The 18,723-nt window shown below is 37.9% G+C and overlaps 1 protein-coding gene across 4 annotated transcripts in view; it reads right to left on the bottom strand.

The window, feature by feature from the left end:
- The window catches only part of ADCY2 (adenylate cyclase 2), a 229,328-nt gene that overhangs the window by 109,881 nt on the left and 100,724 nt on the right, over positions 1-18,723 (bottom strand). For all 4 annotated transcript variants that reach the window (XM_080381755.1, XM_080381756.1, XM_080381757.1 and 1 more), the window contains exon 4: positions 12,539-12,688. In XM_080381755.1, coding sequence (XP_080237881.1) covers positions 12,539-12,688 — 150 coding nt within the window. The remainder of the gene's footprint in view (positions 1-12,538; positions 12,689-18,723) is intronic.

Below are 18,723 nucleotides of genomic sequence, written 5' to 3'. Positions count from 1 at the left end.
AACACTAGTCTCCCTAACTGTCACTGAGCAGCAAGGACAGACTGTTCTGCAAGGGAAGACAAGTTGGGCACTGAGTCACAGGACTCCCCAAGAGTTGCGGGCCAATAGGCAGGACTTAAGATCTCATCAACAAAGAAGTATGAAATCATATCAGCAAGTCAGGGTGAGGATCATCTCTGGAGATAGTAACCAGAGTAAGACACAGTTCAGAGATCTCCAGTCAAGTACATTGTCACAGGCAGGTCTGAGGTCAAGCTAGAAAGTCAAGTCTGTGGGTCCGGGTCCAGATCAACAAGTTAAATGGGACAGGCATGACTGCAATGCAGCTGCAGGGGCAGTGTAGCTCAGGTAGGGACCAGGGGTGATAGCCTCAGCAAAAAAGTAACTTCTAAGGGAAGGAACAAGGAGACCATACTAGAAATTCTTACAGCTTTCTTCGTAACAGCTTTTATTAGCAAGCTGGCTTTGCACACAATCAGCTCCTAAGAAGGTAGCAGAGTGGACTCCTAAACTTGTCATCTACCACTTGGTATGTGCTTTCGGTCGAAAGCACCTGGGAATAGTGCTTTCACTATCTATTCACAATATTTTCCAGAGTTACTTTTTTTTTTTTTCCCCTTGGGGTTTTTCCTACAGCTTGAAGTCCTTCAGATTCTGGGAAATGCCAAGTGGAGATAAGGGTTTGGAGAGAAGGGGAAAGAGTATTACAAAAAGAGAAAGGTACTTGACTTACAATATGAAAAGAGTTAGAAATAATACCTAGCCAGTCCATTGACAAGGATATGAACTTCCAGAAAAGTCTCAGTTTAACCAGACTGCTAGGACCTTAAGATGGTGAACATACCTCTCCCATTATAATCTGTGCACAATAGAGCAAGGAGGAAGAATACAGTGGCACATAGGGTTAAAATGTCCCAAACTTCAGTTGTTTAACATATGTGCACTGCTAGTGTGAATGTTCCTATGGACAATCACTTAAAGAACAAAAAATACTAGAAGTGACATGAAGACGGTATTTAGAAGTGACAGGATTATTGACAGTGCTAGAAAAATACAGAAACTATTTGTAAGCAGCAATACAGAGGGTATTAAAAATACCCAAAGGTATTTAATTCAGAATCAAACCACTTATTTACAATGTGGTAGTAAAAACTCTGGAAAGAATATAGAGTTCGTGGCACTAAACCAAATGAATAGGAACTCCCAGCATGATGCTGCTGCTAACAAGGCTAATGTGAGCTATAAACTTGTAAAAATACTTCTTTATGAATCTTTACCTCTTTATAAAATATTCACCTAGACCATTATTGATAACAGTGAGTTCAGATATGCTTCCCATAAAAATGATACAAGAAATCATGAATCAGTTCAGTAAAAGACACAATAAAGATCAGATGCCTGGAAAATACTCATTACAGAGAATCCTTTAAGATGTTCAAGCTATTTACAATATTATAAGGAAGTTTATGACATAACTGAGCAATTTTTTATGTAAAAAAAACACAAAAAAAAATTGCAAAAAGCCTCTGGCTTATCGAAATCTATGTGTATGTAGCTCCTGTAGGCACAATACCCTGTAATCCCTACTTGTAGAGAGTATTTTTCAAAGCAGACAGCTGAAAAAGACATAGTAAGCATATTAAGGACAAAGGGATCTAGCTGGATTTAAATATTTTTAAACTGGAAATAAAATGGCAATTTAAAAATGAGGCAATTAATTATGGGAATAATTAACAACTGAAAACTTCAGACTCACCGTCAAAAGATTCTCTTTCTAAAAGGAAATACATATTAGCTATTGATTTTAGGGTTTGTGATATGGCTGACAAAACTGCAGGTAGCAGGACAAAAATCAACATTTGCCTGCCAGCAGTATATTTCATCACAATTATCAGGATATCTATGAAAAAATGGCAAATAGTATCTGCTTAAACTACACATTTTACTCTTAAAACAAAGGAGCATGACTCATCGGTTTATTGGAGGATGTTAGATGTGATAAATTACTGCAGATCAACACACAGAGAAGCTGCTGAAATCTCATCTACTTCACGGCAAAATGGTAAATGACCTTTTCTCTCTATGAAGTCCTGAGGTAGGATAAAATATTACATGCAAGAACTGCGGTGTCTCTATTGATTGACCTGTGCAGTATGTACTTGCACAAGACATTTGCTAAACCATTCATCTAAAAATAGTGGACAATATCAGTGTCTTCATGTAGATAACTAGACTTCCAACAATGGTACCTCTCCCCCCAACGATAAAATATACCTTCCCTGGGGTGAAAGGCACAGTTTATAACATTTCAAAACATGACATGCCTTATTTCTACATAAGGGGTCTCTCATTCCTCCTACAAACTGTTCAGCAGAGCAAAAATTGGAAAATAGCTTAAGAAAAGTGGTCTTCTGCAAATAGTGTTTCTCTACAAGTTTCTAGGTCATTTCTCAGAACCCTGAAAAAGCACTGAAAGGGCAGTATCCCACAACTGACAGATGTCTGGAGTTTTCCAAAGGACTAAACTGAAAAGCTGTATATTAAGGGGGCTAACCATTCACCCTTCTTCACTACTCCACCTCTACAGGGCAGAAGGTCCTAAGCAGCTTCTGCAATAGTGAAGTATTATGAAAGAATAACTCCAGGACTACGAACAAGATGCAGGTTTCTAACGTAGTACATGACCCATTTGCAGGCAAGGAACTGAGTATCTTTTCTACCTGACAAGAGTTCTGGTCAGCAAGGCATATACGAAGCCTCTGTCCCTCCTATCACTACCCTCGCTATTGTTTTTTGATCTACAGGCCTTGGTTGTGACACAAAAGTAAAGCACGGTAACTGACTTGGATAATAAAAGCTTGGAGTATTCGCTCTGTTAACACGTGCAAAGAATGTTCCACAGTCACTTTTTGAGGCTCACAAGTCACAGGGAGCAGGAAATTGTTTGCCAGTAGCTACTATACCTATTGGCTAGTCTGTTGTCTCAGAACTTTTTTTCAGAAAACACATTGTGTTTAGCACTATGAAAACATCAACTGAACCAATAAGCAGCATGAGAAGGAATCAAGAGAGGAAAAAAAAAAGTGATTGCAGCCATGCAAACTGAAAAGTGTCTAATGAATTTATTGAAATGTTTGCACCACTAAAAAAGAGGGTCCAAGAATTATAATCCAGTGTGGATGTGGAAAAAGAAAAAAAACGCAAACATCTGGGAAATAGATTTTTATGGTATATCCAAAGCAATCAGAAATAAATCCATCCACTTTAATGCTTTCCAGGTGCCTCTCAGAATATCATTATCATCTTCGCCACAAATGACAGCTACTTCCTTGGTAATACTGCAATGAAATACTTGCTATTACCAAATATAGAATGTATTAAACTTGTGTAGGACCCGTCCCTACAAGAAAATACTAAAATCCACTTTTTCTTGTTTTCCTTTGGAGGCATGAGATTGAGATGCCTCCAAATACGACTGAAGTGAATGAACAGTATAGTCACTATTAAAGCAGAGTAAATGTCATTTATAGCCCATGCAATGATGCTATTAAGATAACTGGTCTATTTAAAGAAGTGGGAAAATCCTTGGTCTAATCCAGTAACTACTGTGGTCACTACGAATCCTGTTTAAAGTTTCAGTTACTTTACTAATATTTCTAAGAGAGCCCTCGTTATTCTCTATGATTTCTTTACATGCACTTAAATACACCAATGCCAAGATATTCAGAAATTAAATGTATGTTCCAGAAAGTTGAAAGAATACTGTTTCATTGTAGCCACAACTTTTATGACAATCTAGTCCTTAAGACTATATTTAGGTAACACAAAATTTTGCTGTAAAGTGCTGTAAAACAGATAATGTAGCACTGGTGCACTCATTAAGCTTTGTAAATATACTTTTAGTAGGGAAATGGTGGTGAATGGGGACAAGCCCACGATTCCATTCTGAATGCATCTCTATCAAAACTTGTCCAGTTCAGAACAGCACCTTCTTCTGAAGAAAAAATGTTTCAAAGACCGTTCTTGTTAAGAATCACAAAAGTATAGACATGTTAGTAGAAGTGGCAGCAGAATACCACATACCAACACAAGTGCAAAAATGTGCTAGTGAGAGTAAACAAAGAATACAAGAAAGATACTGAAATCCCTCTATTTTATCGACCTTTGAAGTGTTAATTTCTGCAGCTGAAAACAACTGTCTTTGAACCACCAACATTGGTAGAACAATATAAAAAGAATAATTATAATTTAAAAATTATTGACCTGAGGTGCTGTTATGTACTTATCCATTTTTCTGACAAGATTGATAAAGTAAAGGTGTGACACAGTGATTTTTGAATGAAGTCTTTCAAAAGCACTCTTCCACATTAGAGACAAAGAATAGAGATGCACACAACTGAATGTATTCTACTTTAACCTATTTGCCCTAGTTCATTTTCTGTCTTCTGCTAAATCAGGCTTCCTACTTTGCTGTAGAATGCTAATACTAAATGTATTTTACCTCTTTCACACATTGCATTACACCGTAATTACCATTAAAAACATTATAGGGAGTCATAAATAGAAATAACAGTACTAAACAGCTACTGTATGATGAGAAGGATAACTTAGACTGAAAAAGCAGAAAGGTATCATAAATATTATACGGTCTCTTTTCACCACTAAATGACTGCTGTATGATGTAAAATTATAATTTTATTATGCATATGAAATTTATCAGTGAAATGTGCTTTCTACAACACAACATAGCTCAAAACATAAACCAAGACAGCTAGACTATCAAACATTAGTGCCCAAAGCAGGTTCATAAATCCACATTCCAGACCCTTAACAAGTGACCTACTTTTTGCTGACAGCCTACACTAAAATTTTCTGTATCCTGAATATTTTGGTACAATATTGTTAATTTTAATGCTACAAATATGTACCTATTTGCTATTTTAAAAATACTCTTTATGTGAAAGGACTCAGCATGAAAATAACAAAGAAGCAATTCTAAAATGCAGAATCAACAGAAGTACCTCAAAGCCTCCAGGTAGGAACCAGAAATCTTTCTAGCTATTTCTTGAAATCAAAGTTTTGGATTTTTATTGAAATATTGAACCTTAGGGGAAAATTAATTCTCTTAAATCCTTAAAATCTCTTAAAGACTCTTAAACAGATACCAGAAAATATTCTTCTCACTGTAGTATCATCACACTTATGTAATCCGTTTCAACTTCAATGACTGGGCAACCTGAATGTAATGAAGTGACAATGGGTACCTATGTAATGCTCAAATCACTCATCTTTTGATGATGAACATACACTCCTCTTGCAAAATTACTATTATTCTCATCAAGTCAGAGCAAAAATGGCTACCTTATTTCTGGTGTTACATTTCTGTAAGCAAAGACAGTATTAGAAACGGAAGAATTTCAGTAGTAGCTGATAGGATTTTTTGTTGATATGAAAAACATTAATTTGCTGTCACAGGATATGATACAAGGGGACATTTACCTTTTAATTTCTCTCTATCTGAAGTCACAGTATTCTGGTATTTCACAGCACTCTGCTGTAGGAAAGACATTAATGAAAACTACAGACTCGCTGAAAGATTCAGGTTGGAAGCGACCTCTGGAGACCTATAGTCCAATATCTTCTTCTGAACAGCGCTAACTTCAAACCCAGATGAAGTCACTCAGGGCCTTACTACCCCAGAAAATATGACTTTCACCATAGCACCACAAGTTGTATATTCAACACAGAACCTCCAGACTTCTCTGAGCTTGCCTTGGCTTGATTTTCAGTTGTGGCAGCGATCACCTGGTGGCCACGTGCCTGTGTGCTTCCTGCGTTGGCTTCACTCTGGGACCACCCGTGGCAGGGGCTGGCACCCCTACCTGGTCACTGTGGGGCAAACAGCACCCTGGGTTAACCGGGCTGGGGGGGGGTCAGCCTGCGGCTCCCAGACTTTGCCAGGGAAGCAGGCAGAAGGCGGCAGGCTGCGACAGGAAAACCTAGCAATATAGCCTCAGGTGGAATAAAATTGAGGAGGCAGGAGATCCAAATGACCAGCATTTACCTCCTCCTGATGAAGAGCTCGGGACACTGACAGCTTGCAGTGACACCCTTGCTTTCTGCTCATGGAATGTCAATATCATTCACCTTAGGGCCCAGAGGGACATCTAAAGCATAACACTCAAAATCTTGTTTATGGACAGAAAGTAAATAAACCTGATAACACACACATGTATGTGTATATATATATATAAAGCTAAGAATTTATTGTTAATTCATATTTATTGTTGCTATAGCTGAAATCTTAACAGTCTAATCCAAGAATCATTATTACTTCTATGCTAATTAGAGAAAAAGAAAGAAAGAAAACCAAATAAAGAAACAAAAACTTCTGTATTAAAAAAGCAAACTCCCAGTTGTAATAATACAGTTTAAGTTGTTGTACACACACTTCCCAGTTTCTAACCCTTTTTCTGGCAAAAGGCTCGTGCTTTAACTGTTCCCTGTCGGTCCTAAGGCTGACGGCTTCAGCCTGGCAGTAGTGGTGAGGGAAGACTTTCAGCAAGTCATCAGCATCTGGAGTCCTTTGTAAGAAGGAATACGATGCTGATATTGATGCTGATGATTACTTCTTGCTCAATGTAGGATCCCCTTAGGGTCATTTTTATATATATAACACACATTTATAACTTGCTTCTTTGTTGGTCTGCAAGTCCATGCCATAAATGTAATACATATGGTGTTTTATATGTGATAGAACTTGTTCTTTGTTCCCCCTAAAAAAACCACTTATGTCCAGGTCTAGGTTTGCGTTTCTTTACCTGACCAGTGGAAAAATTACCTATAGACCTGGGGTCTCCAGTTTCAGGCCTGTGCCCCACCTCTACTCACTGCATGCCTGTATTTCTTCATATTGCATTCTGTGTATCCACTTCTTAGAGGCTTCCACTATGATGCCAGGTCTGTATTTTTCCACATTATGTTATACTTGTAGATATTTCATTCTTCACACAATAGTTATTCATTAGTGTTATCAATATAGTAACTACAGTTGTACTGTGCCATACAAAAAGTAAAATTAATTAGCTACAGCCACCTTGTCATTAGAAAAATTGCTGTTACAGCTAAAACAGGAAAAGCAAAGCTCCAGGAAGGTAAAAAAATTTCAGATAGCCTTAACCTTGAGGCCTTGCAAACTAAGTACAAAGCACATGGCAACGGCAGTATTGTATTGTGGGACTATGTGGTTACAGAAGCCTGAGGATAATACCAGAGAAAAAGGGGATATACTAGAAGATTTTCTGCATAACAGTTTTAGCTGTATTTACACTTTTCTGGGTTAATTAGATAATGTGGACTGTGACTGTTATTATTATTATGAATGAAATATCACTAATATTTGTTTGTTGTATTTTCATTAGATTGTTAAGACTTTAATTAGACTAACAACAGATTCTAAACTCTATATTTATAGTTTTTTTGCCCACAATAAGAGTTGAGGCACAACAATTTGCGCAGTTGAGTCTTGAAAATCTCCTGCACACAGATTCCATCACCTTTCCAGGCAGCCTCTCCCAGTGCTTAACCCCTCTCTTGGGAAAGAATTGTTTATGTCCTTCCACCCAGGATTTGTCCTGTCGCAGCTTGTGCCTATTGGCTCTCATCCTTTAACTGTATGCCTTTTTAAAAAATCTTAGCACATCTTCTCTGTAAGCTCCTTCAGGCAGTAAGTAGATGTTAGTTGTACCCCCCCCCCAAAGCCTTTTCTTCTGCAGGCTAAACATCCCAAGCTCCCTAAGTCTCATCACCTGTATGAGCTCCAGTCCACTAATTACCCCAGAATCCCTTTGGTAGACTCCTTCCAGTTTCTATTTGCATACTCTATCCATCTTCCCACACAGTCTACCGTGCACAATTGGCACTTTAATTCTTCCTCAGAACAGGCTTTAATTCTGGTAATGACATGTAGATCAATAGAAAGGATTGGCATCTCACCCATGTGCATATTTACAAACATGCCTGGAGTAGAAAATGGATTTGAAAATTTAAAAGACCAAAACTAGGATTTGTTTTTCCAGTTTACTAGCCTTAAAGCTATGTGGGGGAAAAAAAGGAAATAAGGAAGGCCTTAGAAAAATATTTGATGTTCATGAACATATTAGTAGCGTACATTTTAAAATGTATTAATTTAATTTACAGGAATCTACATATAGTTCCAAATAATATATTTCAAATGTTTCTGTTTTTTACTAACAGCCTTAGATTTTAGAAATGCATGAGGCTTCTATGTTTCAGATTAATTTAAAAAACAATTTTGAAATATTTCAGTTCCTGTAATGAATGGTATTGCTTCACCATGTTTTGGTGAAAAAATTAAAATCCCACTCAATGATTTGAAACCTCATTCATTTTCATCTGCTACCTGAGTGTTGTTTCTGAAACTGTCATTATACTGCCTCCTTTTCAAAGACAGCATTTTAGAGAACCCACTGAACACCGACACCTTACAAACACCTCCCTGCAATGTTGTAAGAAGTTCTCAGTGTATATTCCCATGTCTCGTGATGCAAAGCACCAGAAAAGAGAGAGAAGAGTAATTATGCTAACTGCTTGTCAGCGTTAAGATCTTGCACTCGGTGTTAGTGAGTCATCCCTACGAACTGTCAGCCAGGCTGTATCAGTGAGACAAATAACGTTATGAGAGGCTATTTTAAATATGTACCTTGAAATAAGGCTGCAAATTAATAGAGGTCAGAATAGTTTCATGGTTCTCTTTTATATACACTGAAAAGATAGAAAAGCTGTGTGAGAAACACCAAAGTGGGCATTGAAAATACTGCCTTTCACCACAGAAGTTTAAAAGTGACTCTCATAATGAAGTACACTAATGGGAATAAAACGCAGAGTGTGCAGTGTTTCCCAACGCAGCCCTATGAAACCACAGTTCATAAAGGTGTGGTTCATGATATACACGAATATCTAGCCATCTACACCTGCAGGCAAATACACATTATATAGTGCAAACCCAAGCCAAGACCAAGTATGACTACTATGAAATTGTAAAGGCCCTGGGGGCACCGACTGGCCTTGCTGCCTCTAACCAACTCCACCCTCAAGCTCCCACCATGGCCCAGGAGCCCCATTTCAGCTCAGCCCCCTCCGGAGCTCTGCTGTAGGAGCTGGCTGTGGACCCTATTGATCCTGGCCTCTGGACTGACTTCCCAGCTTCACCTCGGACCTGCCTGGTAACTGCTGGGGCTGACCCTGAGCTGTGGGTTGACCTCCTGGCTTGGCCTCAGACCGGCCTCACCACCCCGAACTTGGCTGGTGCTCTGGATTCTTGCTCAGTGCTGGCTGCCAGCAACCAGGTTTGCCCAGCTCGCCCCATGCTGCGGGACAGGATCCTGGCTGGTGAGTCCCTGCCCTGCTGGGATGTCTCATCACCCATGGCTTCCCATCCCGTGGGGAGCAGCCAGCCTTTGCTGTACCTTACAGAATATGAGTGGTGTGGCTACAGTGCATCTAACTTGTACCTCAGTATTTATATGCACACCCCTATCACACCAGATACTAATGTACACTGGTGTCACTTGAAAACAATTATGTTGGTATTTCTCTTGAGTGCTCTGGCATAAACGTTGAGTGATAATTCAATATACCTATTTATTGATACAATCAAAATGGTATTCTCAAAAAGGCTCTTCAAAGACACACAAAAACACCCCAGCTGAAAAGCGATAGTTGTCTACAGTTGTATAAGCCTACTCTCAAACAAAGTAAGAGGAAATACATGGAACAATTTGGAATATAAATTGTACAACTTTCAAAAACCATTATAAAAGACACGATGTCCATGATCTGGAAAAAAAATTGCGAATTTGATATGGAGTTCTAAGCATTTAGAAGATATGTTCTGCATCTGTATAAAAGTAGCTTGTGTTACTTCTCACTCAAGTAAATTAAATTTTTCTTGTTAAAAAGATGTAGAACCAAGGGTCATGCTACAGCCTTTCACAGGCTAATAAAGGCTCTGATCAAACTCCATGTTTTTTAAAATGCACCTGCTCCTACCATTTCAATGGATCCTGTTCCTCCAAAAATAGTCTGCAATATGATTGACTTTTTACATTCTTGGCAAAACAAGCAGTATTACATGACAGACTACAGCACATCCACCTCTGAACTAAAGTCTGCAAAGAAGTATGTTAACGCTTGGGAAAAAAAACCAAAAACTTATCAAATTAATCCTCATTTACCTTCTCACATTTAAATACCTAGCATTCATAAGTATGGTCATAAGGAGGTGCACTTCATCTTTTTGGCTGGAAAAACTGTGACATGAGATAAAGGACATACTATGGGGTTGAGAGGATAAAGGCTAAAGAAATCTATATAAGAAGATCTGATGAGTTAATGGTTTATTGGGGATAAAAAATCATTAACGTTCATAGAATAATTCACTTCCATTTCATGAGACATTGATCCGTTATTAATCCAGATCTGCAATAAACTACTTAAAGCTGTGTAGATGTCTTAACTAATGTGATATATTTACTTCTATCAAAACACAAATATATAACAAATTATGTACAATGTCTTTCATTTTTCTATAACAACTACACAATTTATCAATGAAAGATAGCTGTTGCTGCTTTCTGTCTTGCTGGGCTCCAGCATTAGAAACACAACTCCTACAAAGCACAAAGAGGAAGCATCTGGCACAGAATTCCAGATATTTTTGCTTCTCTCCATTGTGGGGTTCTCTACCATTTCTGCAAGACCTTCAGAAAATGCCAGAAAACCAAAACTATTTCCTTATTTCTTTCCATAGAAATTAGTAGTGTTTAGCAAATAATACTCATTTACAGAAATCACCAGCTAGCGCTATGCCTGTTCTAACTACTGCCTTCTACAAGCAGCATCCTTACCCCCCAACAGTGTTCAGTAACACACCTTCCTGCTTCTTGCAGATACACCAATGCATTTCCTATGCCTGTAGGAAAAAGCAACCAACAGTAGAAACCCTTACAACTGTGCTCAGGAAACCAAGAGCTCAGGTGTCTCCTGAATTAGGGAGACCTTGATGGCTGCTATGAATTATGCTTTTTGATTACGGTCTGCATATATCCTTCCGGCAGCCGAGGCCTAAGCACAGGCAACAGTGTTAACCAACTTCCACAAAATCATCATGAGCCTGGAAGCAGTAACATCAGCCCCACATCACAGGAACTGCCCAGTCTGGAGTGGTACTGCTCCCAGAAACCTGGCATTGGTTGCTCTGCATTCACAAGCTGTCTCACTGGAACAAATCTGGATATATTCTCACCCATATTCTCAACAGATAGTAAAATGTGCATTGTGTACTATCAGTTAGAAAGCCTACTGATTCACTGCACATAGCTCATGGAGGCAGAGGAGGAAACTTACAAATGACTGCTCTCACACAACCTCTCCTGCAATAGCACATTATGCAGATTTTGTATCTAATCATCAAAGCCTACCTTTACTGTGAAATGTTCTCCTTAAGACTACCTTCAATTTTTTGCAGCAACTTTGGCCAGTATGCAACCCAAATGCCCAGCAGATTAAGGCTAGCTCTCTGAACACACATGACCTGTTAAAAGTCCTGGTATGGACTCTCCATTTCCTTTTTCTGCAAAAAAAGTGTTGGTGATGGATCTTGAAAACCTTCATTGAAAATGACTACAGGTATTTGTGAGACAGACAGGACAGTTAAGGTCAGCTGGGACATACAAGGTATACCTCTGCACTTTTTCTGACAACAGAAACATGTCAGTGAAGGCTCTATTATCCGACCCTTAACAGTTCACAGAAGTCTGAGTCTGGTGACCTTCAAAGCAAAACAGACCTATCTTCTTTACTACTTGATGAACTAATTTGTATTTCAAATTCTCTTAAATGAAGCACCTATCTGTCAGGATGATAGGCACTGTACAGAACTTGCAAAGAGAAAAAGAACTATATAAAGCAATCAGAGAAGCCTTTTATTCAGCTGCTACAATAAATGACAGATAGTCTCATTATGCAATTCCCCTAGCTCCTGTTAACATACCTGACCCCTAGAACTATATCACATGATCCGTCAGTATTGTAGTTACAAACACAGTGCGGTAATACCTTCTCACAGTGATTTTGCAGTATCAGTCTTGGGCAGGAAGAACTGAAGTTCCCAAAGCGCACACGTACATCTCACAGCTCATTCAATGTAGACAACAAAAGAGACAGTGTGCAAACAGAATCCATAAAGCATTTTCAACTTTGTTTATCATAAAATATTTTCACAGAAGAAATTATAGAAAACATGTAATTGACAACACAAATAATTATAATAGCTTAATATATTCAGATGGAAACTGAGCACAGCCTTGTTCAAAAGACTTTGTGTATTTCATTAAGTAACTAATTTTGTTAAGTAATTCTTTAAGTGTTCTTGCATTAGCATACTGGATTATACAGTGATGAATGGGGGGATAGTGTGAAAACAGCAAAACAGATCCAGACATGGGTCTGACTTTACCTGTTGCCTCTTCTCAAATTCTAACTTGATACGGGATTTGATGCAGTTGCATGTGTCTTGATAAGTCTGCTGCAGTGCAAGTTCCATGAGGTGTTTGTGGTACGCTCCTGCCAAGTTTCCACAGATAAAAATGATTACATTTGCCAATATCTAGGTTTAAAAAAAAAAAAAAAAAGTGTTAAGGAATTTATATAACTAAATTAACAGAACATAATCCTAACCTGCAATGAAAAATTGATGCTTATATATTTTGCTTTTGTTCGGTCTCTAGCAAGTGTTCACCTTTCAAAAAGCTTTCACTATTAGTGGTAAAATCCAAAGCAACAATACCATTTTAATTTAGGATTAAGTAAGAATGATAATGAACAACATGTTTGCCTACTCAATAAGGCATATAGTTTCTTGAAAAGAAATTCAGCGCATGTTCTCTGTCTACTGCTGAGTATTAGGTGGGATTATAATCTACTGATGTAAAACAATAGCTATAGCTCCTAATAACAACATTGGAAACCATGTTATTGCCATGCTCTTTTGGCAAGACATTTTCTTTTGCAGTGCCATACAATTAAGGGGTGAGAAGTTTCACCTACATCAACAGCCTGACCTGCATTTTACCTCAGCCTGACCCACTATCTGTCACTCAGCTAGAAATATCAACCTTGGTGATAGTAAGCAATGTTTTCAGTAGTGAGATCTGACATCCCTCTACTAGAATATACTTTTCACTACTAGCAAAAAATTACATTTGCCTGAAACACAAAACTTAATCCATAAGATTTAAGGTCCAATTTAGGCTCTGTGTACACAACAACACATGAACACAAGAAAAAGTTCCCTTAAATAATCCAGGTTTGCTTAGTAAATGTCTGGAACATTTCAGAGAGCGAAGAGAGGACAGAGGCAGGCCTCTCCTGTGCTTGAACTTCGAAAAGGCAGTGTGTGGCAATGCTAGTACTTTCAACTGTCTCCAGTTTATTGCTGAAAAAAAAAGAGGAGCATTTAGTCATCCTAGCTCACACAGCAGAGTAATGAAACCAATTCTTAATTCAATAAAAAAAGATAATATTGAAAGGAAACTTAAATTGAGATACAGCTGCAATCTGGTGAGAGCAGGTCTCCATCTGTAAGGCCCTAGTGTATCATATAACCTGGATTACAAGTGCTACATGATGTCAGAGTACTCATGGTCTGGAAAGGAAGGAGGAAGAAAGGAGGCTAAAATTTAATTAATTCTCCACAGTTAATCTAATAATGAGGTTTATGATAGATTTCCCCAGTGGTCATGCATTGGTTGGTTTGGATGTACCTATGTACTGGGCAATCTTTTGTGATTTACTAGTAGTGAAAGAGCCAGAGATGTCAGAAAAAAAGTCCAACAGTACACTACAGTATCTCAGGGAAAAGAGATAAATCGTCCTATTAACAGAAATCGATCTCCTTGAGGAACACATTTTATTCACAAAACATACAGGGACTTTTAATGCTCCTTTTATAAATACACACTTTAAAATGAAGGTTTTAAAGAAATGCTTTTAAATTACTCACAAATTATAACATCATTACAGGCAATACATGTTCCTTTATTCGTGACATGTCTGACATCTCACGTCTCATGGTTCCAAAAAGCTAAAAGCAGGACCTTATGCACCCTTGCCACAAAAAGGTCTGATGTTTTCAATTTGATTAAACTTTTCCTTTTTTTCCCTGAGACTTGAAGATCATGGCATTATAATGTTTTTTTAAAACATCTTTCTTAAAATTTTCTAAAATTCATAAATGTAAAAATGAGGAGGAAAATCTACATATTTCACTTTCTCCAACGAACCTCTGTTATGAAGTAGAGGGATAAGAAACAGTTTAAATAAAACACTTCACAATAGATAATACTTTAAGAAACGATAAGAGATGACGGTGTACAGTAAAGCATTTGAACTCAAAATATTAGTATTTTTTTTTAATCACAACTGCTTGATTCTGCTTTGATGTGAGCAATGTTACAGTACTCTCAGGAGACATGGATGAGTGAAGATCCTGTGTGACAGATTATAGTGCATGGGTAGGGTGTTCCAGATGGCAATCATTGCTGGGTCTTGACATGAAATTATGAAATGAGAACAAATGCCTGAAAATAAAGATTGCTGGGCATGGAATATTCTCAGATATGCAGTGGGAAGTTTTAGCAACCAAATGATCACTGAACTGAACAGAAATCAACAGTGTGCTTTCATAATCTCTGTGTAGAGATCATTGTTGAAAAGCCACACACAAACTTACCAAATGCACTGTCCAGCTTCATAAAGTTGTAGACTATTTAAAGCAAAACTTCAGGGATATAACCAATCAAAATAAAACAAAAATAAAATACTGTGGTGGGTATATGAAGGAGTAAATTATGAGTATCATCTTCATAGCCAAAGAAAAACGGATTTCAGTTTTATGACTGAACTAGCTGAAGCGAGAAAATAGATAGAAACAAGTGACTGACAGGCAAGGAGGCTAATTAACCAGGCTTTTCAGATTCTCAATGGGGTAATTCAGCCCACATGAAGCTCTGTGCTGGATTCCAGTACATGAATTAGGCTGTTCAAAACAACTCAGATATCTCAGCCATTGCCCTACTTAGTGTAGATGTAACACAAGTCTGTAAGTGAATATGTAGATAGAAACTGTGTTCAAAATGTCATTAATTCTTCGTGGCTAGCATGGATTTCATTCAGAAATGTGTCACTACGGTATTAACGTAGAAAAAATTTTCCATGAAATGGATGAACTGGTTTCTAACTAAGACCAGCTGATTTTTTGCCTTATGTAGTCTGACTTGAGAGAATGTTTCTGTACTTATCACTGAAGAGTCATTGAGTGAAACAGTTCAATGAAAAATGCACTTAACATTGCTAAATAAAATAACTAACATATAGATTCTTGCTGTGTATCTCTCTTCTCCTAAGTCTTGCATTTTCTTCTGCATTGTGCTTCAGCTTCAACATATGACGAGCTCCATCCCAGGTTTGCTTTAAAGTCTCATAGGCGTTCTTCCTGAAGGAACAGGTTCACAGTTTCCTCATCTCCAAAAAATTAACTGAGCTTCCCGCTTCCCAAGCAAATACTCTTGTCAGTATGCAACTGTGCAAAAAGTTCATCCTGTTCAGGCACCTGCTCTAAGAGGACCTCACGCTGTGAATCCCACCTGTGCTGATGCACTTGGAATGCAATCCTGAGTCAGACCAGTCTTCTACCTTGTCATTTCTCTAGGCTAGGACTCTGCAGCTCTTTCTCTTTTCTCCTCCTCTCAACTCGAGGTGAATGTTGCATAATAAGAGATGTGGTGGATCTTCTGGTAAGAAACGCTGCATCTTGCTGCGAGAGCTCCTAACAACTGTGCAGGTAAAACTGCAACCAAGAACTTCTATAAAGGAATTAAAGGGCACCTGAATAGAATACACACATGGTTAGGGCTTCTGTCAAGGAGGACAAGCCTGCTCTCTGGAAAAGGTTGTCACTAACGATGGTAACTCAACAGCGGAAAAAGACCACGGTGACCTCAAAGACAGTGTTGGATGAACTGGCTCATCTCATTTACAAACAGGCACTGTATGAAAAAAGCCCACCCTACAATATACATAAATTCTAGTAAGCTCCCACTCAATTCACCATACAGAAACACTGAGTCACACAGCAGAAGTTCTAATCTCTCTGTATATTCAGTGGAGCGGTAAGGCTATCTCCTGGGCCATCTGCACCCCTTTAGATATATCCATTAAGTGCACACTGTGGTGAAGTTTCTGCTTAATCAATTAATTTAATTCCTACAGAAGGTGATCTAAGTATGAGTCAAAAATTAATGCAAGGAACACTACGATACCGGGAAGTATCTCTAGGTACTCCAAGTACCAGCTTGCACCTCTAATCACTTACGGAACATTATCATGCCCGATTTCTCTTCCATCTCTTTCAACCTACAGAAAACTGTATGCGCTTCCAGGCAATGGGGCATGTTCTAGACTGTATTTTTACATTCAAGCACACATATTTTTCAGTATCGGTGAATATAATCTGATGTCTAGTGCTTAACTACCAAAATAGGCTGTATTTAAAAGCAAATTAAGACAAAGTTAAGTAACTATGACTAATTTCTCGAGAGACTGAAGTTCACTGAGTTGCTCAAAAAGAATTATTCTATATAAGTTCAACTGATGAAAGCTGCTTACAAAGTATATGTATACAAGGAAGTACCTTGCTATATAAAAATAGAAGAATTATAGGCTGCTGATTCTGAACTGAAGCATAAAGATTTTTTTAAATATCTTAGTAACTGCTGTTCAAATACTGAATATAAAAATCAGTTCTCTGCAGTTTCCCTACGTGGAAAGCCTCCAGTTTATAAGTTTTGTCACATTTTTTTCTTCTTTGATATTGTACAGATCCTTCCTTCAATTCTTGCATGATCAGAATTATTACCAAAAAAACCCCCAACACAAACAACTAACTTTGTCAATCATTAGATTCTACTTTGCTTCTGGATAAGAAAGCTGAGGAAATGGAAGCTGAGGGGTGGGAAAGAAAGGCTATTAATTTATAACGTCTGCATGGAAAATAATGGGAGAAAAAAGAATTCTTGTGTCACTGCCAAGGTGCAAATTCTTTAGCTCTGAAAAGATGAATCATTTCTGCCCCCATCTGATCTTTCATTTGATAGTTTGTGGTGTGACTAGCCAAGCTAGGGAACAAGTCTATACCTCTTTGGAACCTGTACCATTTTAGACTCAGACAAAATTAAGCTGGAAAGAACACCACTGGGTAGAAACTGAAAAGCAGCATTTAAAAGGAAATGATTACCCACCATGTAAATCAGCCATTCATATGGTCACCATGTACTATGCCAAATACCATAATTTTAAGAACGTGTGTTCAGAAGGCTCTCCATCTACTCCATGCAACACTCTTGCCCATGGAGCTCTGGCCAGTCGTACGATGCTGAATTTTTTTCTTTCACATTTCCAGACTTAGGGAAGTCCAAAGTGAGGAGTTCCAACACTCATACTAAAGTATATACGTCAAAGTATAAAGTATATACTAAAGTATAACACATTTCAGTGTCAGCAATACCTATAGCTATGTGATAGCTCACAAAGTTGACAGAATCAAAAACAGGAGACAGTTTGCCCATATGGCAACCACTGTTTCAAAAACAAGCAGTTTGGGGGAGTAACAAAATTAATGAAGGCTGGATTCCTATGGATTTCTATCCTTTTGTCCATTTATTTTGTTACTTGCTTCCAACTCCTCAAACAAGCCTAAAACTAGTGGTCAAGTGGTGCCTGGTCCACCATTTCCAGTTACACTGTGTAACAACTGGCCTTTTCCTGTACTTGTCTTAGTGAGATCACTTATTCGGGGGCTGTATCACAAATACTCACGAATTAACAGCAAAAATCAATTTCTTTAATGACTGCAACATTATGTTTAATAGTTTGAAAGGTAAAAGGTATTTCAATCCTAAAATATTCATGAAGGCTACAATAAGAACACACTACAAATGAAAAGAAGAAACAGGAAGCTCTAGTATCCTCAGACCCTTTTTCTGTATCAAGGAGAATCTCAAATGTTTTTCAGAAAGATAAGTAGAAAAACAAATGCAATTTTGCAAGAAACAACACAATTAAAAAAATAAGAAAATGCCCAAAACACCCAATAACCTAAGATTTATTAAAATAACTGAGAATGAAAAAAATAGTAAGAATTTGAATTACTCATTATTCGAGACATCAACAAACTGCACCATATTTTCAGTGCTAAAATAAACTTAGTAAAAAGTCCCTTTGTGGAAGGGAAATTGATGTCATTTTACAAGCCAGGAAGTTGTGGTGCTGTCTTCTAATTTATCCTCTTTGTATTTTTTGCAGTCAGAGCATTGTGGGCACCACCGATATATTCCTTTTCTGTAATATCTATGTTATCTGATGCGATTTTCTTTTTATCATTACTACAGATTGCAGTTTGTCATAGCTCCAGGCTGTTCTGTGGAACGACTGGATTTATTTTAGTTGGCTCTGTGCATGGACAGAGACTATGTGTATGCCAGTGTAGATGAAAACAGATCATAAACTGTAAGCTCCCGAATCAAAACCAGGAAAAATATACTACAAAGAAGAATTAAGAGTTATGGCCCCTTTAGATCACTTCTG

The sequence above is a fragment of the Falco punctatus genome (genome assembly GCF_963210335.1).
Source record: "Falco punctatus genome assembly, chromosome: 3".
Lineage (NCBI taxonomy): Eukaryota > Metazoa > Chordata > Aves > Falconiformes > Falconidae > Falco > Falco punctatus.
This window is presented reverse-complemented; position numbering and strand designations above follow the sequence as displayed.